A 25,794-nucleotide genomic window follows, 5' to 3' on the forward strand; every position below is an offset into this window, starting at 1 on the left:
AACCTATAAATTAGAGAGTTGATCGATTTTAAATAACATAAATCTCTCAATCTATAAATCCACGAACCCGGAAATACAGGAATGCATATAATTATCAAGAACTCAAATACAGTTGAATCGCTTTATAGCGACATTGCAAAGGACCGTCGTTATAGAGAAATGTCGCAATAAAACGAATATTTTTTATGAATATAGAGTAGAAGGGATCATTGAGAATGTCACTATAGAGAAATTTGTCGCTATATAAATTGTCGTAATAGAGGGATTCGACTGTACGCAGAAATCTAATTATACTGCAGAAGAATTAAAATAGAAACCCCGTTTTTTCACAATTTTTAAATATACTCTTATGGCGAACGATGGATTTTGTAATTAAAACTTGCACTATCAATTGCGGTTTGTTCCCCGCCGCCCAAAAGTCTAGTTGTTTCGAGCTCGGAGGGCAACGTTGTGAGTTGGAAGAGAAAAAAAAAACGAAACGTAGGTAGCAGAAAATAGCGTTTCATAAGTAGGATTAAAGGTAAGCTCGCTTGGTGCTGGAAACATGGAAAAATGTCTTGCCGATGACAGGCGGTAGAATTTCTTCAACTCAGGGAAGCTTTTCTGTTGGTTTATATTTTTGTGTCCGTGGCTGTGAGTGTGTGTGTGTTTGCGAGCGCTATAACGAACATCTTGTAACCTGTCAGTGTCATGGCCCGAGGATTGATCGGTTGTTTATTTATTTATGCATGTGTAGTTGTGTGAGTGTGTTTTCTTACAGTTCGCTTTTGAATTCACAGAATCCTTTTTATCGAGCGAATTTGTCGATGACGTGTACTGTATCAAAGCACAAAACTTGATAGTAACGAGAAACATGTTTCCGACCCGCTCCCGGTAGGACATCGATGGTTATGGAGTGAGTTGTAATCACCAGGCAAAGGGTTGCTGCAAGTAAAATGCTCATCTCGAATGATGCTGCTGGTAAAATTTGTCGATAGAAGTTAGGGAAGAATTTTTTTATTTCACGAAGTTGAACATTTTAAAATTCAATCAGCTTAACCAGTTTTCGCTTCGAAAATTGGAATTCTATTTCTCTACTCGAGCGTTACGAACCTTTTGGTGGGTTGTTCATCGGCTTCTAGTTTACCCGCCTCTTCCATCCTGAGCTCAGTAAAACTGCTGTTTCTACGGAACATCACAAGCACGCCAGGGATGTTCGTATGTAAACAGGTACCTACTTCTGCTCTGATGTCGATGGATGCTTTATTTCCTGATCCTCCGGGGGATGCGGCCTGATCTTTGCTGTTGAAATGAACTTTTGTTCGAAATTGTTTCGAGTAGAGTACTAAATTGAAAAGTAATGTTCTGACGAACATTCAATTTTAATTGCGGTTTAGCTGAAAAAATCCGTTGAGAAAACTAATATTCATAGTATTGGAATTTATTCAACATCACTCAGCCATATATCGCAATTTGCTTTTATTCTAACTAATTGCCAATTCGATAAACCGAAAAAACATGTTCGCAAAAAAAAAAAAAATAACCACCGCACAAAACTAGCTTCGCTAGCAGAAAGCGAAATAACGTAGTTCAATCCGGTGGCTCGGATGGCGCTTTGGGAAATCCCAAATGAGCTCGATATCCATCAATTGAACGAATGTTCCCAGTCTACCGGATATTCCAGAGCACCACTTACGGTTCGTTTGTTCCGATAGCAACGTGCATCTCGTGTCTCTCATACCTACATGGTCTCGTGCTAGCGTGCGACCGAGACAGAGAATGGCTATGGATAGTGGCTGCCGTGCTGTAAATGCAACTGCACCCCACAAAACTATCACCGGGATAAAATGCAATAGTTTATGCTCGGTGATCCGACCGTCCCGTTCTTGGATTTTCTCGAATAGTCCTCCACCGCTCACCAACACCGCAACCGAACCGGACTTGGGAATCCATGCGCTACGTTGGTAAGGAATATAGAAACGATCGGATTGTATTGTTTCGATTTTAATAGTAGGATGCCAGAGGACGGTGGGTTGGGCTGCATTCAGTTTATATGCATTGTATGCATTTATTTCTATATGCTTAAATCCGTGCAGCAATTCAGAATTAAAATGCGGAGAAGGGACGCTCAATGGATGGAATACATACACACACACAAAACTTGGGCATCCGGAAACTGTTGCTCCAATGGAGCGGTTACATGTATTGTTGGTAAACCTGAGCATTTTTCAACCAGAACTTCCTCCAATCCCTAGCACGAATTGTTCGCACTGTTTGTTTATTTACCGTCAAATGGATGCTCGGCTTTGTTTGGCTAAGCTGATTTGAAAACTTGCCGTTCGGTAGGTAGCGCTCCAGAGTGCAGCTTCGTCGGCATTACCTTAATTTGCAAAACAAAAGAAACTGGTTCCCATTTATTGGGTGGACCGTGTTTTTCTTTTGTAGGTTTGATTTGCCACACACAAACACACACACTGTTCGCGAAACAATGTTTATGTGTGAGGTTAACAAAGCGAAAAAATTCGTAACAATGAACAGCGGCTGAATACTTAATACTGGGAATTTTAGGATTTTTTTCGCTTTGTAAAGAATGGAATTTTTGTTACTTCACAACTCATGTCGTTTAGATGTAGATTTATGCACTTTTTACATTACGATACCGAAAGTCAGAAAAATAAAATAATTACTGCTCCATTGTCTTCACATTTTATTGGAATCCGGATACAGGAATCTTGATTGATATTCTGTTGCGTTTTCGAGATTATTGATTTCCTAATCAATGGATTATTATTTTCCTAATTTTCGATGTAGGACTACGTCATACTTCAGTAGGGTGGCATCTGTGGAAAGTGTAACTGTGTGTTTCTAACGTCAATAGCTTGACCGAAGGGCTGCTCTAAACCTGAGGTATAATAATCCATTACCATTTCAATGGTAAATTAATGAAAAGTTGAGTTGGAAAAACAATTTTCGAACCATTCAAATTTATGGTATAATAATTAGCATATTTTTCAATTGCAAACTAGCGAAAAAATTAACTGAAATTTTAAAATCCAACAAGGAAGATGTTAGTCACATGTTCTAAGTGGCTCCACCTTTTTCAAGTTATTTCATTTTCTCAGTTTCGCACGAGGCGAAGAGATTGTATTCCGAGTGTACGAAAACTGAATCTCATTTCATGTTGGGAACTAGAAGAACAGAAACGATAGAGCTTTCAGCCCTGCGACAAAATAACTTGTGGTATCGTGTTGCGGCTTGAAAGGAAGACAATCAAATTCTTCTCGTGTCGAACAGAAGCAGATAGCAAAAGTGCAGCACTCTCAGCCGCGCATCAGTTATATAGCACTCGACTGAGGTAACACCCTCTCAAATTTCGGTGAATATACGGACAAGATTTGACGTAAAGCATCTGAAATATTCTTAAAATAAAATATAGCACTTACTTAAACATATAGGAGCCTGACCTAATTCACTGTTCACATCTGTGGATATAGGACACTTTCAACTAAATCAGATTTTTGAGCTAGTTTTCAGATACTAAGCAATTTAGGTTATCGCATGATGGGATGATGGGCTTTGGTTCAAGTTTAAAACTCAGGCAATCACCTTGATTACAGCAGAAATTCACCGTAATCAACCGGAAGTAATCAGGAGCGGGGGCCTAGTGTGGTTGGTAACGTCTCCGCCAACCACGCTCGAAGCCTGGGTTCGAATCCCACCGCCGACATAGGTGTCGATGGTTGTGAGGTGGCGTGATCCACTCACAACCAACCCAACTGGTCTAGATTCAATCCTAGCCGACACCGGGAGATTTTCTGAGGCGAAAAATCTCTGGGATCACGCCTTCCATCGCATGAGGAAGTAAAGCCGTTGGCGCCGGTCCGTTAATAAACGGGTCGTGAGTTAGGGTCCTGGGTGTGGAGTCGCCTCCCTGGGCGTCGGTGATTGGCCACAACAGTGGCGGAACTAGACCGACGGAAAATAAGCGAGAATAAAAAAAAAAAAAAAAAAAACTGGAAGTAATGCAAAAATCATTGCAACTGAAATCAACACAAAAATCACTTGCAGTTTTCGCAACAACACAATAATTAGTAAAAATTTGTTTAAATTTTGTAAATCATTGTAAATCAAACAAGATTCAAATATACGAAAGCGTATAAATTCAATCGATTTACGTATACCAACCTTGACTTTTTAAAGCCTCTTAGTACGCGACAGTTGCAAGCAATTTCCCCTACCAACAACTTTGCCAATTAAATGTGTTCCACATTGACAAACCATGAATAACGAAGCTCATTTCTACGGTACATAAATTGTGCGACATAAAACGAACCCACTCTCTGCTCGGAGACAGGATTCCAGATTTTTTTTTTTGCTCTTCTCCATAGCCTGGCCAAGTGGTGCCCGAACGGCTGCAATGATAAAATACACTGATAGGCAGAATAATAATATCAATAAATTTATGTTCTACTGCCCGTTCGTTTGGTCAGTGGAATAGTTTCTTCCTAGTGGCGGCCGAGTGGTACACACTAATTTCAAACTGAACCAATTTAGAATACCACATTGCATGCGATAGACTAGAGAATGCAAAGAACATTAATTTTCTATGGTCGCATTCTGGGCGAATAATTAATTGAAATATGTTCGACTTATTGCTAACAGTGTAGTACGCAACTTCTACGGCAATCGACCGAAAAGATGTTCTGGCACAGGGGGGAAAGGAATACGGCTCGTTACGATTGTTACTGTTTGCCATCCGGAAGTGCTGCAATTGGGAACTAGAGGCTGCCATCGACCGGGATAATGGGTATTGACTTCGACCGACTCGGTGCCGCACGTTGACACAATGTGTGTTGAGTTCTGAAACTAATTAAGACCTACGTTATAATCGTGTGCACTTCATTATACACACATCGAAGCGGTTTACTAACCCTACCCGGGTACGGCCATGCAAGCTGTGCTTCTCGTTAAGACGTCTGCAGTTGAAGCGTGTTGCTTCTGAGCCCGCCCGGGTTTTGATTTGTTGACACGTAATTATAACAAACATCTTGAAAACGTGTACGAATCAATTAGTTGAACACAAATTAGTTTCTCTGAAAAACTCGAACAGCTGGTACAATTTTGATCTTTTGCGCCTTAAACGCAAGAGGGATAAATTGTACAAAAAGTTTTGTAGGTCTAACAGGCAGAATCATTGGAAGGAGTACACGATCGCGCGTAATAAGTATTCACAAACGTTAAAAAAGACGCGTTGTGAATATATACAGAGGAAGATTATTCAGCATCAATACAACAGCAAAGAGTTATGGAAAATTTTGAAATCTTTATTAAAACCTAGTAATAATAAACCGCGGTCCATAACTTTTGATGGCACATTAGAACAAACAGAACAAGTAATTGCTAGTAAGTTCAATGATTATTTCATCAATAGTGTTTCATTGATCAATCAATCAATTGAACTGGTCGATGAACCGGATGAAATAAAACAGCCGACTAACGTTAATAGTAGATTTGATGGTTTTCACCCAATCACAATGGATGACCTTAAAAATATTTGTTTTTCATTAGGTAGAACGGCTGGAGTAGACAATGTAAATGCTAGGGTCATTCAAGATTGCTTCAATGTTATTGGTCACACTCTGCTGAACCTTATTAATGAATCATTGCTAACTGGGTACGTGCCTAAAGTGTGGAAAGAATCGTTGGTTGTTCCGATTCAAAAGGTTGCTGGAACGATTAAAGCCGAAGAGTTTCGTCCCATCAACATGTTACACACGTTAGAAAAGATATTAGAACTTGTTGTTAAAGGTCAGCTGTTAGAATATTTAAATAGTAACTCGTTATTAATTCCGGAACAATCTGGCTACCGGGAAGGCCATTCGTGTGAAACCGCGTTGAACTTAGTACTAGCAAAATGGAAAGACAACTTAGAGAATAGAGACACAATATTTGCTGTTTTTTTGGATCTAAAACGCGCTTTTGAGACAATTTCTAGGCCCTTATTGTTGAACACAATCAAGCGCTTTGGAATTTCGAGTACTGCATTCAGATGGTTTGAGAGCTATTTGTCTGACAGAACTCAACGGACTGTTTTTAATGATTCGGTATCTAGTCCCGTGGAGAATGATCTTGGAGTTCCACAGGGAAGTGTATTAGGGCCCCTTTTGTTCATTATGTATATAAATGACATGCGACGAGTTTTACGTTTTTGTGATATCAATCTTTTTGCCGACGACACCGTATTATTCATTGCAGCTAAGAATGTAGAAGAAGCCGTTTCACACTTGAACGAAGATTTACGTTCTCTAAACAGATGGTTGAAGTATAAGCAATTGAAATTAAATATAGATAAAACTAAATATATGATTTTCTCGCGCACCGTTGTAAATGACGATGTCTCTGTTTTGATTGATGATGAGGCAATTGGTCGCGTTCGGGAGATTAAATATCTTGGCGTGATTATTGATGACAACCTAAAGTTCAACGCTCACATTGACAATGTCATCAAGAAAATTGCCAAAAAGTATGGAATTCTATGCCGTTTGAAAAACGAATTAACGATTAGTAGTAAAATACAGCTATACAAGTCAATCATCTCTCCACATTTGGATTTTTGCCCTACCTTTTTGTTTTTGGCCAATAACACACAATTGTTGAGGTTACAGCGTTTGCAGAATAGAATATTGCGTTTGATTTTAAATTGTGATAGATTTACTTCCTCTACCTTTATGTTGGACGCTTTGCAATGGTTATCCGTGAAGCAACGAATTGTTTATTTGTCTATGGTGTTCATTTTCAAAATAATTAATGGTTTGCTACCTCAATATTTGTGTGATCGAATTGAAAGAGGAAGAGATTTTCATAGATATAACACTAGAAACGCGGATGAACTAAGAACACCTTTCTTTCTAACAAGAGCTTCACAAAATTCATTGTTTTATAAAGGTATAATTTTTTTCAATTCGATGCCAAGACATGTTAAACGTGCACCAACGCTTGCGGAGTTCAAGAGACAATGTATTTCACACGTGAAAGTTTCTGTTGTACAGAACGAAAATTGAAACTTTTATAAAATGACGAGAGTTTATCTGACGAAGTTTAAATAACGGATTTATTTTGGATGAACTATTTATTTTTGGAACCTATCTATTTATTTATTGTTCTATTGAAGAATGTAACTGACGAAGTTTTTACGAACGGATCTGATTGTGTTGTAAAATTTTATTCATATTTTATATTAGATCTTTTTTAATATGTAATGTAATAACAAAAACTACTGTGTTCGTCACGGTGGTGATGATGGATTTTTTCCTTTATGTTGTTGTAGCTTTAAAAAAAAATAGAAAGTGACTACATAAGTTTGAGCCTCGCGCGCGGAATTCAGATATAAATGGATTCTTTAACAATGCTTAGAGAAAAATCATGAAGTAGTTGTGGTTAGTCTGGCTGAAGGTCATGAAAACCCTGTGCTAGTTTTGTGTAGCTCTATAGCTCTTCACATTCTTACCGATGTGAATCAAGTAATCAGTTTTTGAAGAAATTTATATCTGGAGGTAAAATCAGTTCGTTTTTTTTTTTTTTTGTATAACTGATTTAAATGTGACTACATTAATTATCTATAGATAAATCGTCCAGCTCAAACCTTTGTAGGGGTATGTGGCGGGACCATCATCATCATCATCATCATCCAATGTGGTTCTCAACCTGGCAGATGCTAATCAGAATGCCGATCGAAATTGCTTCGGTAAACAGGCTCGCTTCAAGGTTTTCAAATTAAATTTCCACCCAATACCTGCCGGCCCTCCGCGAAAGGTGTTCCAACAATGTTTCCTCTAGCTTAGGGCCCCGAAGCGTGAGCCCTAATCCTATACCAATTTTCCGCTCCAATACGTTTATTCCCATTTCTAAAAGCAAAAAAAACTTCCAACGACCAGCGAGCCAAGCACCGAGTGGTCTCTCTCGGTCGTCGGTGCAGTCCAGGTTTGCTGCTGCCAGCTTGGTTGGTAGCCAGGATTAATGAAATCACTCACTACTAATAATAAAAAGTGTCATTTTCCAATAGAACGTAATCCACAACAAGATCAAAGCGTCGAACCAACAAAGGTGGAGAGAGAGAGAACGTAATGGAAAGGAGTTTGTGCGCTAGACAAGAGAAAATCCTTTTTTGGTTTTTGCTGCTGAACTGCTGAAAGATTTTCTATTGGAGAAGACCGGATGCTGTCTGTCTCGTGGCGGTGATTGTTTGCACGGAGTTTTTTCACACAATTTTTATTTTGCGAAATTTTACTCCAAATTTTTCATTGGTTTCTAATAACCATGAGCTGTTTTGTTATAACTACAAACCTAACAAGAAGATTTTTTCAAATTTAAACGACTTTCATCTCACCGATGAACCGAAACGCACCGAATTTGGGTGTCCGAATGAGCCAAATCAGGGATGAGCCGAAGGGTGCATCCATTTTCATGTGTGGTGCATTTTTGTGTGCTGGTAATAAAGTCCGAAAAGCTGCAGATTTAGATCCGGATTACCGGATTCCGTTCTCGTTCGATGGTCAAATCGAGGGATAGGTAATCGAAATGGGTAAATCTGTATCAGGATTATGCAATTTGCAACAGGTCGGAAGCTCGAAATTTCTAAGCCGTAATTGAAAAATTATATTGTTAAGCCTCAACCGGAGAAACTGTCTGTTGAATTGTTTTCTCAAACGTTTTTCTTTTTTTTTCAGCATCCAAGAATGAAAAGCTGAATGGCTGCATACCCTCAGCGGTCTCTTCCTGTGCGAGTAGCACCAGCAGCAGTGCCAGTAGTAATAGCACCAGTAATAGCAGTAGTAGCGGAGGTAGCGGCGTCAGTTTTAGCTCCAAGTCCACGGTTGTCGCTGCTTCAGCCGTAACCGTCAACAGTGCCAACAGTAATAACAGTACAATGATTGTGTCCGCTGCAGCCGGAGGACACAGCAGCAGGAGTGACAGCACCAGCAGTTGCAGTAGTACCAGTAGTAGTAACAGTAACAGCAGCAACAGCAGCAGCAGCAGCAGCAGTAGTAGTAGCAGTAGTAACGGTAGCAGCGGGTCATCAACGGTGGCGGTAACGGTGAATGGGCTCCCAACGGTGGTGAAGAAACCGCGGCCTAAAACCGTTTCACCGACGCGGCATGGCCCGCAACAGTGTCAGGTGAGTAGTTCTGGAGTTCTAGAGTTAGTTGGTCAAAAATATCTAAATATGTAACAAAAAATATTTAATATCTTTTCGGGACTTTTCAAGTTTCTAGTAGTTCAATATTTTGTCTACGTTCATGTTTTTACATAAATTCGTGAAACTTCCTCGAATTTGAGGGTTTCAGCCCTGCATAAAAGAAAACACAACTAGGGTAAAACTACCTTGAATGGACCATGTCCTTCTAAGGGACCACCGATCAGATTAACTTATTTTTGGTGAAAATCCGATTAATTTCCTGAAAACTTCGATCGGGAAACATCTTATCCAGCCAAGCTGCATCACAATCAAGAAAAAAGTTTATAAATTCCGATTTATGTGAAAAGAAGTTGAAATATGAGATAATTAAATGCCGAGATTGACAAAAATTGATATAAAAAACATGTAATTTGAACGAAAATTTGTTTATATGTAAACTATATTGCTGCTAATAACTAGGTAAATATTAGTGATCGGTGATAAACATTCGACCTTTTTTGAACGTGTGAATCAACTTCGTCTATCAGTCAAATTCGCTGAGATAATAAATAATAAATAATAATTAATTTTCTCTCAGAAATTGAATTTATCATAACTCCATAAACCGAAGACTCACTCTTCACTGATAGAAACAAGGTGTGAATAGAAGAGAAAATAATCACGAGACGATAGAGTAAAACTACTTTAAATTAACCACATCTTTTAGTGGACCGCCGGTAAGATTAAATCAATTTATGCGGAATGTTGAATGGATCTTTAGAAAACTTCCATCGGAAAACATCTTATCCTGCAAATCTTCATCAAAATCGCAAAAAATGTTTACATCAATTCCCACTTATATCTAGAGAAATAACAGTTTTTCGCAGGGTCGTCCACTAAAGGAAGTGGCCCAATCAAGGTAGCTCTATTTAATTGTGTTTAAATAGGGGAAAGTCTCGAGTAGATTAACCTCTAGTGGACCATTCGTCAGGTTGACTCAATTCCTCTTAACATGAATCAAAATTTAGAGTAAACTAACCTATAGTGTATCCCTTTTCTATAGTGGACCACTCGAGGGATTTTTAGGAAACTTTTATCGGAAAAGCTCTCCTCTAGGTTAATCAGCATCAGAATAACGAGAAACTTTTAGAAATTCCGTGTTTTGATCTCCACACTAAACAGTTGGCTGCGAAGTTCTGAATCGCAATGTAGCACCAAGGCTTTGCTTTTGAACCCCTCTCCTATAGTGGACCACTCAAAAGATTAACTCAATTTATGCGAAAGCAGGAGGGATTTTCAGAACACTTCCATCGGAAAACATACTACCCAGCCAATCTGCACCACAAACCTTTAAAAGTTTCAATTTTTATTAAGCGGAAATGGGAGACTGATGGTCCACTATAGGTTAATAAAGCAATGGGGTCCAGTAAAGGGTAATTTACCCTATTCGATCTTTTTCAGCGTGTGTTATTCTCGTCTATCAATCGAATATGGAGTTTCGGTGAGATAGGGTAAATTAACCTATAGTGGACCACTTTGCTATAGTGGACCACTCGTCAGGTTACTCAATTTCTTCTAATAAAAATGAGAATTTATAAATTTTTCCATAAATTGAGTTAATCTGGCGAGAGGTCCACTAAAGGAGAGGGGACTATTAATGGTCAATTAACCCTATCACCCATTCGTCCTGAGTCGCAAGCGTAGGCAGTAAAAAAAATTTTTCTTGATTTTGGAAATGTTGCTTGCTTTTGCCATAAAGTAACAAAATGTAGGATAAATTAACCTATAGTGGACCTCTTTGCTTTATTAACCTTTAGTGGATCACCATTCAGATTAACTCAATTTCTCTTAACATAAATCGGAATTTCTTATTGTTTCTGATGTCAATTGGCTGGACAAGGTGTTTCCCGATGAAAGTTTCGAATTTTCGCATAAATTGAGTTCATCTGGCGAGTGGTCCACTATGGGTTAATTTACGAATCGCAAAAAAAAATCTGCATACGGACTCTGAAAATCTGCAATTTACTAACAATTCTTCGACAAATTTTAGAAACTATTCAAAGGGCCAAACAAAAAAAAAGTATGGGTTTAGAATGTTTCCATGAAAAACAATTATGTCGATTTCGAGCATGATCGGAGTAAAATAATTGAAGAGATGATTTATAAGATACCACCGCAAGATTAACGGTAAATTATGACAGTAGTATTTCTTGCAATAGGTTTGAGAATACACTCAATTAATCAATTTAATAGTGTTAAGCGGTAAATTTTAGCAATAATTCTTTTTCAACTCAATTTTGAATAATTGATTGATATAAATATAAATATTAAAAGGTTAGGCCAAACCAGTGAATACTCAATAATTGGATTAGGTAAACTCATCTGACACTCTACATGAACTATTTTAAAATGGATACTCATGGCAACAAACCGCGTAAGGAACGACATTTCTGAAAAATCAGCGTTGAAAAACCACGTAAAATCCGAAATCCGCATATATAAGACTTTTGTGACCTCCAGCGCGTGTGAGACCCCGTTTCGTGATGCTCTGGATGTTTTCGATGTTCAATTTGTATTCCTATGTTGCCGTAAGACGCATTTCTACGTCAAAAAAAATATCAAGAAATTAAAAACAAATAAAAAAATAAAAAAAAATTGGACTTTTTTGCATGAAATCACCGTTTATGAAAAAAAAAACAAAAAGTATCATCTTTAAAAAGTTGCGAAAAATACCTTAGATGGAACATAGCTAGCGACATCTACCCGCAACTGGAAAAGTAGCAAATACTAGAACCATTACTAAATTGAATACACAACATATTTTATCAATGCAAAGGCTCATTTTCCTAACACAGACATCAGAAAAGTAGACTAAAAGGTTACAAGTATAATAGCTTAATTAAACTGTTGGCACTAGGGCCAAATATCTTCGTTAGCTGAATCTGTTCAGTTCGAGGATAAAATCAAGTTAATATTTTATGTATTACAGCTGGGAAACCACAAGAATTGTCAATTCAGTAAAATGTCAACATCTCTTCTCGTCATACCATGCTCTTTTCTCGATAAGCTGGTTGAATCGGTTTGCAATTTTCGACACAAAAACACGACCGTTTGTTCCAGTGGTCATTAGTTTTGCTGCCGATGTTACTCATCTGACTATGAGTTACGACTCCGGGACGATGTTTGGTTTGTTGCTGTCTCAGTCAAAAGTTTGGCGAAGTTCGCTGCTTGTTCTTGTGCTTCGAAGAATCTCCGGCCACTACTTATCTATTAACGAAGGCTACGTTGCCCATATTGAACCCAGCCAGAATAATTTCAATTTTGAAGCATTGTTTCACCAATGAAAACATACCGCGAAAAAAACCATTTTTTCTGGAAAATCCGTGTAAAACAACCGCCTGAGTTCCGAAATCCTCGTAAAAAGACCTTAGTAACTTCCAGTGTGCGTGGAAGTGGACCATTTCGTGTTATTCTCGATGTCTTCGGTTTTTCAATTTGTACCCCTATGTTGCCGTAAGACGTATTTCTACGTCGAAAAAATTCGGATATTTAGTATGAATTCGCCGTTGTGGAAAAAGCAAGAAGCATCCTGTTTAAAAAGTTGCGAAAAATACCATAGATGAAACATGGCAGGAAAAGTAGCAAAAGTGCTAAAACCATTACTGAATTAAGTACGCAAAAATATTTTACCAATGCAATTTCCCTAACACAGACATCAGAAAAGTAGACTAAATGATTGTAATTGTACAGCATATATCTAATCAATTGGCATCACATTAGAGCCAAACAATTGGCGATTTATCACTGTGCTATCGCTGGTTTGACTTGTCACCTAAATCCTTTTAATAAAATCAAATAAGCTTTCGTAACTGAAACTGTTCAGTTTCTTACCATGCTTTCTCCTCGACACGTCGGTCCAATTAACTTGCATTTTTCGATACATAAACACGACCGTTTGTCTCAGAAACTCATGAACTCGTGGTCATTAGCTTTGCTGCTCGTGTTGCTCATCTGACGATGAATTACGACTTCGGCACGGTGGTTGGTTTGTTGCTGTCTCAGTCGAAAGTTTGGCGAAGTTTGCACAGAATCTACTATATAAAAATGGAATTCCGTAACGTTTGATCTTATTGATATTATTCCCTCCGTCTCTGAGGTGTACAGTAATTATTATCATTTTGAATCGTTCTAAATCAAAAATATAAGCGGTGACATGTAGGTTTTTTTTCATAAAAATGTTTGCCAATGCTCAGGAAAGACATTTAAGGAAAAATATTTAGTATCCGATCACTGAACCTTGAGATATTATTCACAAAACTGCGTGAAACATGCAAAATTATGACTTTTTATACTTAATTCGTCTCCAAATAAAAATTCAAAGCGATGACTTGTGATTCTTTTTTCACTAAAATGTTCGTTGATGTATAAGAAAGACATTTGAGGAAAAATAATAGATATCTGATTACTAAAACTCGAGATATTATTCACAAAACTACGTGAAACATGCAAAATTATGACTTTTTAAGCTGAATTTGCCTCTAAATCAAAACCCAAAGCTGTGATTTTTTCTATAATAAATCATTCGTTGATGTTGAAGAAAGATATTTGAGGAAAAATTAATAGGTATCTGATTATTTAAACTTTAAATATTTTTCACAAAACCACATGAAAATGCAAAACCATGATATTTTAGGCTCAATTTGTCCTGCAGCTATGATATATGATTTTTTCATTAAAATATTTGTGTATGTTCAGGAATGACTTTTGAGTAAAAATAACACTATGTAAAACATGCAAAATCATGAATAGTTGGGCTCAATTTGCCCTAAATCAAAATTCAAACCTATGATATGTAATTGTTTTTCATTGAAATGTTTGTTAATGTTCAGGAACAACATTTGGGAAATAATAATAGGTATCTTATTGCTAAAAGTTGTTACTGTTAGATGTTACTTTAAAAACTACGTATGTTTGAAGTATGTTTGAAGTATGTTTGAATTATGTTTGAAGATAATTTTGTGCATACAGAAAAACACATTAAAATACTCTTTTTGAATATTTGAATGCAAATAATGCATTCATTCATTCATTGAGCATAAGCTTAATTCGCCTCTAAATAAAAAATCTAAGCGATGACATGTGATTTTTTTTTCAATAAAAAGTTCGTTGTTCCTTCAACGTCTGCAAATATTTTCCTGCAGCAAAATCCATGTTTTGATCATGTGCGAGTTGAGCAGAAAAAAAAATACATTTTTGATGTTTTCGTAGTTTTGTGAATGGTAAACACATTACGGGATTCGATTTCCTTTTTACGTTTACCGAAACTTGGCTGTAAAAAAGGCCACATTTCATTGGTCGATTAGGAGGTGACTTAGGCATTAATTTTTATTTAATTTCTACGTAGTTTTGTGGATTAAAGCATTAACTTCCTCTCAGACGTGTTTCTTTGGACACCGAAAACATTTTCGTTATGAAAATTCACATGTTATCTTTTTAGATGTCATTATAGAGGAGAACTAAGCATGAATGGTCATTCTCAATTCTTATTACTTCGATTTCTTTCTTTCAAAAGTTACATAAAAAGAGGTTTTACTGTAAACGATTATCGAATATCCGAAAAATCACCCGAATTTGGTATATTCGGAACTGGGATGACCCCACACAACATTTTCCAGAATGGCGACTCCTGGTTTCAGGAAAATAGCCAGAAGTGGTATTTGACCAACCATTTCAATACTTCCGAAAGTGGAACACCGTACGATATTTTGATATCCGAAATGGCGACTTCCAGTTTCTGTAAAACAGCCCAAAATCACAAAATGCAATCCAATATGAGTATTTCCGTTCTGTGCGTTCTCAGAATATTAAAGTACTTAAAGTGATGATGGACGTATAAGATGTGAAATATTTTTGAAGTAAGTTGTGCTAATATTGCAATGAATTATAAAAAATAATTCCTAATTTTGAAGCCTTTGATCCCGAGCATCGCCGGGAACGTTCAACTAGTCAGGAAGATTCTTCGGCCACAACTCGTCCGTTGTTTTGAAGGGTACGTAGCTATATTGAAGCCAGACGGAATAAGTTGAATTTTAGAGCATCGTTTACCGCCGTTTGGCTGAGACGGTGGAGAAAGTAAAAATGTAAAAATTTCAAGTACTGGCCCGTACAAAGAAAACACTACTTGCCTTTGAATGGAACACTTATTTCTCTCATTCGGGCATCAGGGAAATAGACTAAATGATTGCAAGCATTTTTTTTTCTACAAATCAATTTAAATCCCAATAGTATATACCGTCCCTCCTATCACTGACATAAACAATGGTGTTACAGCGAAGAAATAGCATATCTGTTTCAACGATGACGAGACACCAAATAAGTCACAATTATCAATATTATTGTGATAAAATAACTGTCTGTCTATTGAGTGTATTTTGGAAAGCGGTATCGGCTGCTTCTAAAATACTGCTTGTTCCGAAGTAAAGATACTAGACTGCAAGCAATCGTGGTTTGTGTCACTCGTCGGCGGCCCAAATGTGTACTCTTCGTCTGCCTGTGTGCTTGATATTGGCCCGTGTAATGAATTGCATCAATTGCAAGCAGTTTGACTACACAGCCGCCTACTGCTTCAATAAAGCACGGTGCGGCAAGTGTGGGAAGACCTCTGCTGAGGATATCTGCTGTTGAGCTACCGGAAAATGTACCTACGTTAGGGAAAATATGTATGAGCTCTTTACATGCGTGGTGTACAAACAGCGCAGTGATAAAATGAAGCGGTCTCTTATAGAGCGTACAAAGCGATCCACGCTTTCCATGCAGACATGCTTCATAATAATAATAATAATACAGCATAAACTATGAAAGTGTTGAAGGATAATGAGAATAACCAACGCAGTCTAACATACAAACTAATTTTTCTGCTTGCAACCGAAAACCGAAATTTTCTATGCAAAATAGTATCATAACAAAGATACCTAACAAGTAACACATCTTAAAAAAAATACACAAAAATGGAACTGAAAAGAATAAAAAATCTAATTTGAAAAACAAACAACAATGTAAAATAAGAGCAGAGTTTTTCTAAACTTTTTCCAGTCTGAGGTCAGTCATAGCAAAATGGAAATTATTAGCAAATTGCTTAGGCAAATCTCGTAATGCAGAGGCATGAGCCGCGTTTAATTTGATTCGCCTTTCTGAACTCCTATCGCATTATAGTTGACACGTTTCAATTTCTATTTGATTTTTATTCTTTCAATGTAAAAGTTGTACCTTGAATCAATGCGACAACAACGACAACACACACACGGTAAAATCCCTTCACTAGAGCGGGGTAGCATCTTAAATCAATTTATGATCGTTGATTTCTGACTTCAAAGCTATCCGCACTCGAGCAGCACGTTTTCACCATCGCCATTTCATTTGATATTGACATGGAAAATTCAATTCCCTCAACCCTTTTCTCGCGCAAACTCCAGCCTGCCATCTTCACACACATCCACCAGAGGGAGGGCGCTCTCGCTTGCTGGCCTGGTTTGTCAAGATGGTTGTTCATGACGACGTGATATCAATATTTCCTCCCACCCGTTCGTTCGTTGTTCGGAGTCACTCTCCTTCCAGCTAACTGCCAAGTATTTATTTCAGATAAATTTATTTATACGAACATATACAAACATAAATATTTGCATCATTTTGCTGTTTCGAACCGCGTTCTTCGCTGAAGTGCGGAAACTGTTTGAAGATCTCAACAGTGAGATCACAGCAGCTCGGAGAGAGAGAGAGGAAGAAAATTACAAAATCCTTAGGGCTCACCCCATCCCAGCGAACAGGCGGGTGCAGGGGCGCCAATAACGACCGGCAAGTACGCGGCCTTCGGAGCTTTCACTTCGCTGGGGTTGTGGCACACCAATCGATAAATAGCAGAAGGAAGTATTTATAAAGTGAACGTTTCCACTCTGAAAATCATTTTAATATATCTTCTTGACTGCAGGCTAACACGCCTGTTGTCTGAGTGTGGACCTGAGGCAGAGGCAGCGAGAACTTTAACGATATGGATCGTTGTAATAAGTCCCGCGTTGTCTCCCCCCAGGGGGGATGGAAGCATTCCAGTACAAACGGCCGCCGGTTTTTCGGCGCTGTAGGCGCAGGGTCCAGATGAAGCTGTTAATTGTTGAAAAATATTTCGTAAAATTGAATTTCAAAACAAATTTTTCATCTCGATAGGCCACAGAATAATTGAGAGAAAACTTCATTAAAGTCTCTGCAAACTTTACGCGCTTTCGACTTGGCTAGGAGCACCAAAATTCACAGCAACGGGTAAAAAGACTTAGTTTTTTTTTTTTATTTTGAGCTAAAGCGTATTTTTTTGCGTTTGTAGACCAGTTTTCAATAAAGAGTCAACAACAAAAACAAGCGAACATTTTTTTAAGATTTACAAAATTACAGAAAAAAATACAATATTTACTTTAAACTTAAAAACTTGTAACATTCAAAAGAGATTAATTCTATAATTTTTGAAGCTTCTCGAATACCAAAAATATTTCTTTATAAAGCAGTTTCACATTCCCACAATAAATTTAGTCCATATCTAATAAGCATTAGGTACTAGAAAATCTCAATCTAGCACCCGAATAAAACCAAGGATAGCACGGTTCAATCATCCCGACCATACAGGGCTCAACCGGATCACGAACGAAGCGTAAAAGCTCCAGATCAGCAGCAGGAGTTTGATAAAATTACGATTCAAATGCCCTGTAACGACCCTGACACGAGAACCCGAGGAAAGTGAGTCAACCGGATAATGAAGCATCCATTAGGCCTAATAGCCCATGAACGAACTTAGGGCGCTGTCGGAATCGCACACATGTTTACTGCAAGTCCATAAAACAGCTTTCAGCTAGGGGCGCCCGATCCTTTGTATGTCAGTAGCCCTGTAAACTTAATCCATGTGAGGGTAGACATCATTTTCCTAACCTCCATAAAACATCTGTTATTAAATTAAGTCTCTCAGCTTTCGATTCATCCCCAAGTTTATTGCAAAATAAACGGATGTCGGGTTCATAATTGGAAAATAAACTTGAAAATACGCTTTTGATTTGATTTGTAAAAATTCGTTTCATGACTCCAATTAGCGATAAATTCCAATTACAATTACATCCACCGATAGAGAAACTGTCCGGTGCAGGGCCAGCTATCGAAATATTTTACCGAGTTTTTCTACCCCAGTTGGTTATAAATTTTCCTACTCTTGACCCGCACGAGATGAAATAATTTAACTCAATAGTCTGTGAATTTCATTAAACTGCGTGGGCTCTGTTCCCCGTCATTATCGTTATATTTGTAACCATAGCAGCGAGGCAGCGATGCTTCAAGTCCAGCGCATCAGCACTATTATAGTCATAGGTACCTACCTCTGTATTATTCTAAAAGCATCTAGCAAGGCGAACCATTCCGTTACCAGGGGAAACTCACAACTTCGCAATCATTTGCCACTCGTCAATGCCAGCAGCTAACCAGCCACGGTTGCAGTTGAAAACTCACTCACCGCAAGCGATATTCCGATTGATCTACGGTGTGTTCAGTATCCGATAAGAGTGGGTTTGTGCCAACTCAATGGAATTGCTGCCATGGAAATAGCTGGTGGCTGTTATTTTTGAACAAAATTGTTAATGAATTTTCATTGGTCACTGAAAAGTCTAGTCGAAGAATGTTCAAAGTGTTGTGAATATAATTACTTTTTATTATCATTATTTTCGGGAGAACTTTTCAACTCTTTAATTGCAAAACCTAAAATTCAATCTCAAACTCAGCATAAACATAAATTAAAGTGAAGTAAAGCGCACTCGGAGTTGGAGGGACTAATCAGCACTCATAAACCGTGCAGATAAAAAAGTCGTTAAATTAACTACAGAGTCCGATAAAATTTACGACCAGAACAAATTTTCCAGTTCCGAGTTTGGGGAGACCGCACCGTCCCATTTGTGTTCTCTTGTCCGTCGAACGCGAAATAGAACTTGACAGTTTTAACCGTATCCTCGGACCACTGCAGTGGTCAGCCCGAACATTTCCCCCCGAACCCTTTTGCTGCAGCCTTGAATGAGCGAACGAAAAGGATTCATTAGTTTCCTCGGCTTGAGTCCGGCTGGGGAGAAAGCAAATGACGAGAGCAACGACGGTGCAAATAAACCAGAATATTAGTAGTCATTAAATTTTAATTCTAGTACAAGATTACTCTCATTAGTTTGCGTGTTGCAGTGACCACTCTGGCTGCTGGTGCCGCTGACATGATCGTTGGTTGGTTGGCTAGCCGGACATGTCCTCTAACGTCGGCAGCATCGTTAGCCCGGCATTTGCCAGCTCGTTAGTATGGGGAGATAATCAGGCGACAGTTAAGTAGAATAGATTTTAATCGGGAAGACGCCTCCCCGAGGTCTTTATGGACGTAAAATAATTTAAATCAAATCTGCAGTTGAAAAACTTGATATTTTCCAAAAAGCACTTTAAATCCTAGAACACAAAAAACCAACAACTTTTCATCAGGCAAAGATGTCTATAAAATTTCCAATTATCCCGGAAGGACACGCCATTACGGAGCGCTTCCAGGGAAAAAAGCATCTGCATCTAGACACACACACACCGTAGTATAACCGAGAAAAAGGCAGTTTCCTCACCGGGTTTCCTCTCATTTTAACCACTCAGACATGACATGGAGTGGAGAAGTGAAAACGATAATGAGACATCCGTAGAGTTTTTCTCTCGGTTTTTCTTCTACTTTTTTGCAGGGGTCTTACTCTGAACGAGGAGATAGCATCAGATGGGAAACTAATTATTAAAAGTCGCATGGCCTAGCTTAAAGGGAAAATATTAAAATTCACTTGATTGCATTCCGGTTTTTTTTTTTGTGAGTCACACAAGCTCAGCTTATTGCTTGATAATATGGCTTTAATTGTGTAACTTCTAACTTATTCTTAAAAAAACACACACCGAGTGATTTAACAACAGGCAGGAATATGCGTGTGAAGAATAAATGTTTGAGGCAAAAGCAACAAGTGCCCGTCTTTTTTTAGCAGGTTAGTAGCGGCATACGTTACGAACTTTACGGGTGTATGTTTAATATATTTATATGAGTTTGAAATTCGATTTTGAAATTTAGCAGTTGTTTGTATACTGCAGAATCTGTCACAATTTCAGTCTACAACATCCTTCCGGCTAATATTCAATAGCAAATATGTAATGTTTGTAGATACTTTTGAAATGTTACTCTTGAAAAAAAATCACAAGGGTTGTAGGCAAAGCCACGACCGCAAGGTTGACGTAGATCTACTTAAAGTTGTTTCTTGAATTATTTCTATTGAATATATTTAAAATTTTGTGAACTAGAGAATTGAAGTGCTACCGAATTTCAGTTTGCACATACATTACTAAACAGGAATGAAACAAACACTATACAACGCAAACAAATTTCCTGCATATTAAGACTTGGCAATTTTTAAGGTTTAATTATTCGATAAGTTAATCTTTACAATTTTTGAGGTTTGATTATGCAGATAACAGAAGCTGTTTGGGTGTTGCATATTACTGAAGGTAAAGATAATTCAATACGTTCAGAGGCATAGAGATTAAGCTGACTTTATAACCATTTCATCGTTTGAAATGAATTGTAATAAATGAAGGAAAATATTCACTTTTTAATTAGGCATTTAATTTATCCTGAAAAGGACAATTTGTCGTTTAATTCAATATCGAATATGATGCTTATCGCATCTTTGCATTATCACTGACAGTGCGAATTCCTTTTGTTAAAACAGTGAAAAGCTGTTTCAACACTGAAAATCGATTTATTATGAATGCCAATATTCCAGAACGTTAGTGTGTTGTCAAAATGAGGCAACTTTTCATTGGATGCATCTACTACTGATGCTGCCCACTACCGAACAAAGGCAACTTTTACTACAGGAAGTGCCAATGTATCAACTGGCTGATACCCGCTGCAACTGCTGCTGCGTTGCCACAGCTGCTGCTTCTATCCGCTGCCAGTGCTGCTGCTACTGCTAAGCGAGGATTGCTGTTGGTGCTGTCTAGGACTAATATGAGCAGTCTCGGCTGAAACAGACTCTCATAAAGGCCAAATAGAACATTCCGAATTACTAGGTCCATAAATCTGTCGTCCGTGCTTGGGAAAGCAATCATATAACGACCAATCAGAGGTCGATGCTTGCGTTTTGACAAGGCTTGACAATTTTAAATAGTAAAATAATTCGAATAATATAATTACAAATTTCTGCAATCGGGAGGATTCTAAGAAGATTTTCCAATCATTTTCTGCGAGAACAAAGAAAATCCATCGAAAACTAACCGATTTATTAGCACTTGAAATTGGACATATTTTTCACTTTTCCCGGTTCTAGATTTTCATGTATCCGAACTTCCTGAGAGATGTAGTTCTACGTCAAAAAATCCTGTATGGTGTGAAGTTCTACTACTGTAAAATATGACGCTTTTTATGAATTGTGTGCTATTTATTTAATTTTTATTTTATTATTAAAAAAAAAAAAATGTACGAGCTCGTAAATTTCTAGAAGGTACATAAAATTAGTTTGTGAGTTTTGATATTTCGGGCAAATCGATGTGCTATGAAACAAAATCGTTAACGAGTGACATCATTTTAAATTCCCGATGGGCTTTTAATGTTTGGATGTTAATAAGCTTGCAGCGTCTTTCATATGATGGTAGTGGAAATGTCGTCGATCGTAGAGTACGAAGTGCGCATAATAGGAATTTTGTGCACTGATTCTATTCTATCTATATGTGTTGCAGAAAACGGAGACAACACTATGCTACAGTATCCCAATTTTTTTTTGCTAAAAACCATCGAATCCCCTTTTTTACGTTTAGCTGAAGGACCCTTATTTTACACCAAGTTTTAAAAATTTCTATCTCGTTTAGTTTTATGTTATCGACATATACAAGAGTTTTCACATTTTTAAGAATAGATGAAATGTCGCTTAGAAGTAATACAAATAGTAGAGGGCCCAAGTGAGAACCTTGAGGAACTCCTGAGGTTACTTGAATGGGTTTCGAAAGCCTACCTGCGTATTTGTGGACGATCCGTCAAATACGATTCGATCCATTTAAGTGATTGTGAATGAATTCCTATTTTTCGTAAATTGGAGAGAAGTAGGGGTATATCAAAGTGATAAAAAGCTTCACTGAAGTCAGTATACAGTTTCAGCGTAATTTTCTTCATTCATTGCATTCAGAGAAAATGTAATAAACTCGAGTAAGTTAGTTGTTGTTGAGCACACTTTGAAAAAAAAACGTCTATTTTTGCTGGAACAACTTTTTGTTATTTATTGCTTCAAAAGCTTGGGTATAGAAAAAAGAATGGCTATGCCTCAATTGTTGCTAACGCCAGATTTTTACTAGATTTGTTTTGTTGATGAGTTTTTCCAGAATTTTGGGAAGCAACCGGATTTCAAGGACATAGTGAAATTCAAGAACAGTGGAGAAGTTAGCTCTAAGCTAAATGTTTCATAACTAATGCTGACGGAATTCCGTCTTTTCCTGAACTTTTAAACGCATCCAAAGCTTTTAGAACATCCTCCATTTCAACTGCGCTGACATGTTCAATGTTTATGTAAAATAGAAAAATTCAGAAAAGTTGATGAAGGATGTATAGTCACGAACTGATTCAGATTTTGTTGAAAAAAAATTGCAAATAGATCGAAGATATCTGGTAGGTTCTCTTCTACTTTTCTATGCTGTTGCAGTTTTGAAGAAAATTTTTCAGATTTTAACTTTGATTTAACGTTTGCGGAGAAACAAATAACAAAAATTGCCATTTTTGATGGGTTTACCTCACACACACACTGACGGAACTATCCATGCAGCATTAATCATAGTAACCCATGAGTCAGCAAAAAAAAATTTACAGCTCTATCAGTCAAACTCTAACCGTGATGGCGAAAACAGTGAAGCTACTCCGTCCAGCAGTGTGCGCGTTCAAAGAATGGTATCCCTTCGCGTCAAAAAAGGAAATCGTGCGGCAGTTCGTGGACACCGGATACCAGCGTTGCAAATCGAGCGAGAAGCAAAACAAAGCAAAGGAGTACTCGACTAAAATTGCTCGACTAGGAGGAGAGCTTGAAAAACTGTGCTCGAAAACGAAAATTCTTGTTTCAACAGTGAACAGTGAAAAAGTACTTCGCGAACATGGACATACATGTCAGGATGCGGCAGTCCCGTCCACTGGTCTCGGAGCTGCAGGCAATGACGCAGCGGCAGCGCCTGAATAAGATGGTCAAGTCGATTTTTCCGCCAAATTGCGACGTGGCGGTAATGATGAACGACGAGACCTGTCTCACTTTGAATGGCAACGACTGGCAGGGCACTTCGTATTTTATTTCCCCCACGAAGGAAGTGAGCACCGAGGAGAAGTTCATTTCACACACCCCAAGAAGGTGCTGCTGTGACCAACAACCAGCGAGATGGGGATGTCAAAGACGCTTTCCTTTCGCTTCCTTCAGAGAGAGTATTATTTCACAAACATGTGAACGAGCAACTGAAATTTCACAAAATATCACAGTGGAACGGGCTCAAAAATTTGACAGAAAAACCACATCTAACCAAATTAAGCACTTGCCAGAAATTAACATTTAGAAAAGTTCAGAAGTCGTTATCTTGGATTTGAAAGTAGCGCCTAGAACTGATTTTCGATCTCTGGGTATCATATCGATTCCGAAATGACCATTTTTGGGTGTTCTCCAGCAACCGGAAGTTGCCACTTCTGGTTTCAAAATGGCTTCTGTGGTCGAATTTCAGCTTTCGTGCTACATCCCGACTTTGGAAATACCCATGGATTATTTCTGTTATACAGAAATTTGTGTTTCATTTTCAAGGGAGAAAGGAGGGGTGTCGCATCACCACAGAAATATTTCTTGCTTCCAAAACCCTACACATGCCAAATTTGGTTCCATTTGCTTGATTAGTTCTAGAGTTATGCATTAATTTGTGCTTCATACGTATGGGAGCAATCCCTTCAAGATAAGGGAAGGGTCTCAAACCAGCTCCAAAAACTCCTACATAAAAATTCTCACTTTTGAACAGTAAGCTGAGCGGCCTTTGTTGTTGTACGCGTTTCAGCACAAAAATCGCATAAATAGAGTGAAATGGGAAAAAATATACCATTTTTAGGGCCGGGAACTAAATGGAACCATCTTTATTGAGTATTCCGCTAATGTACCTGGGAATTGTGTTTATTCTTGCCCTGCACAAAATGAAACCATCACCAATCGATTTGTTGACCAATTTTACATAAGAAATGCTATAATTCAGGTTGCCAGCTCAGCGGCGTGTATTTGTGTATTTAAGGGAACATTCATAAATTTGAGGGGGGAGGGGGGGTTTGCAGTTTTGTGACGGAATGTGACGAGGAGGAGGGTGGGGGTTCAAGCCAAGCTACGTAGCAAACATGAAACTAAGAAAAAAAAATTGTATTTTTTCTAATTGTTCTTCTTTATCACTGTTTTGTCTGCTTAGGGTCATTTTTATTCCTTCCTTGTCTTTTCTTGTTAATTAATGACTCAAGGTATGTTTTGTATAATAAAATTTGCAAAAAAAAATATGTGGGGGGGGGGGTTGTTATAAAGCTACGTAATTATCTAGAGGGGGGTCCTGACTTTGTGACGAAATGCTACGATGGGGGAGAAGGGGGTCAAAAAAACCTAAAAAAAAGCTACGTCATTTATGGATGTTCCCTAATGGGAACTTGGCTTCATTTTTTCCCAGTGTGCATTGGGTGGTTTTTTCTGTTTTCTATGGAAGTCGCCAATGCGGATTTCAAAATAACATTTTAGGTCGTTTTTCGGACTATGTGCATTATGACATCAATCACTGCGTGGGAAAAACTGGTGACCAGAAAATCCAAAAAAAAGCCTATGAATGTTCATCTGCCCGAAAAAACACCCTGTGCAAAATTTCAGCACAATCGGACATAAAACGGGGTGGTGCAAAGCGATTGAAGTTTGGCTTTTTTGAAATTCGAATTATCATCCTGAAAGAGGTACATACGTGAAATTTCAATTTACAAAAAAAAAAGTTTTTTTTGACGCCTGATGGTTTTAAAATGTATGAAGCTTCGAAATCTGGTGTAACTCAAATTTGTTTTATTTATTTTTAAATCGACTCTGAAACTTTTTTATTTGATTTTCATATTTTTCACGTTAAAATGTGAACCCTCTATGTCGGAAAAATGCACGATTCTAATGAAATATAATGTATTTAGTGCTTTTCAAGGTATATATTACAGTCAGGTTTTTTTTACGAATTAACGTGGGTTTAGAACCAGTAACGTTTGAGTGTTTATCTGGTAGAAGACTTTGTCCAAGAACTACTCTCCGCCCTCCGAAAGATCCGGAATGACCGTCAACGAGGACAATTTTAAATACTGGTTCTTGAGCGTCTCGGGATTTTTCTAAAACCCTTCTTGCTGGACTACTTTACACGGATTTTTAAATTGACGTGTTTTTTTACGCGGATTTTTGAATTAACGCGTTTTTTTACGCGGATTTTTGAATTAGCGCGGTTTTTCTACGCGGATTTTCGAATTAACGCGTTTTTTTTACGAGGTACGTATCCCCCGCATAAAA

The 25,794-nt window shown here is 37.9% G+C and overlaps 1 protein-coding gene across 4 annotated transcripts in view; it reads left to right on the forward strand.

Annotated features, from left to right (window-relative positions):
* Window positions 1-25,794, forward strand: part of LOC129718794 (uncharacterized) — a 346,046-nt gene that overhangs the window by 259,535 nt on the left and 60,717 nt on the right. For all 4 annotated transcript variants that reach the window (XM_055669874.1, XM_055669875.1, XM_055669878.1 and 1 more), the window contains exon 5: window positions 8,706-9,154. In XM_055669874.1, coding sequence (XP_055525849.1) covers window positions 8,706-9,154 — 449 coding nt within the window. The remainder of the gene's footprint in view (window positions 1-8,705; window positions 9,155-25,794) is intronic.

The sequence above is a fragment of the Wyeomyia smithii genome, chromosome 1 (assembly GCF_029784165.1).
Source record: "Wyeomyia smithii strain HCP4-BCI-WySm-NY-G18 chromosome 1, ASM2978416v1, whole genome shotgun sequence".
Lineage (NCBI taxonomy): Eukaryota > Metazoa > Arthropoda > Insecta > Diptera > Culicidae > Wyeomyia > Wyeomyia smithii.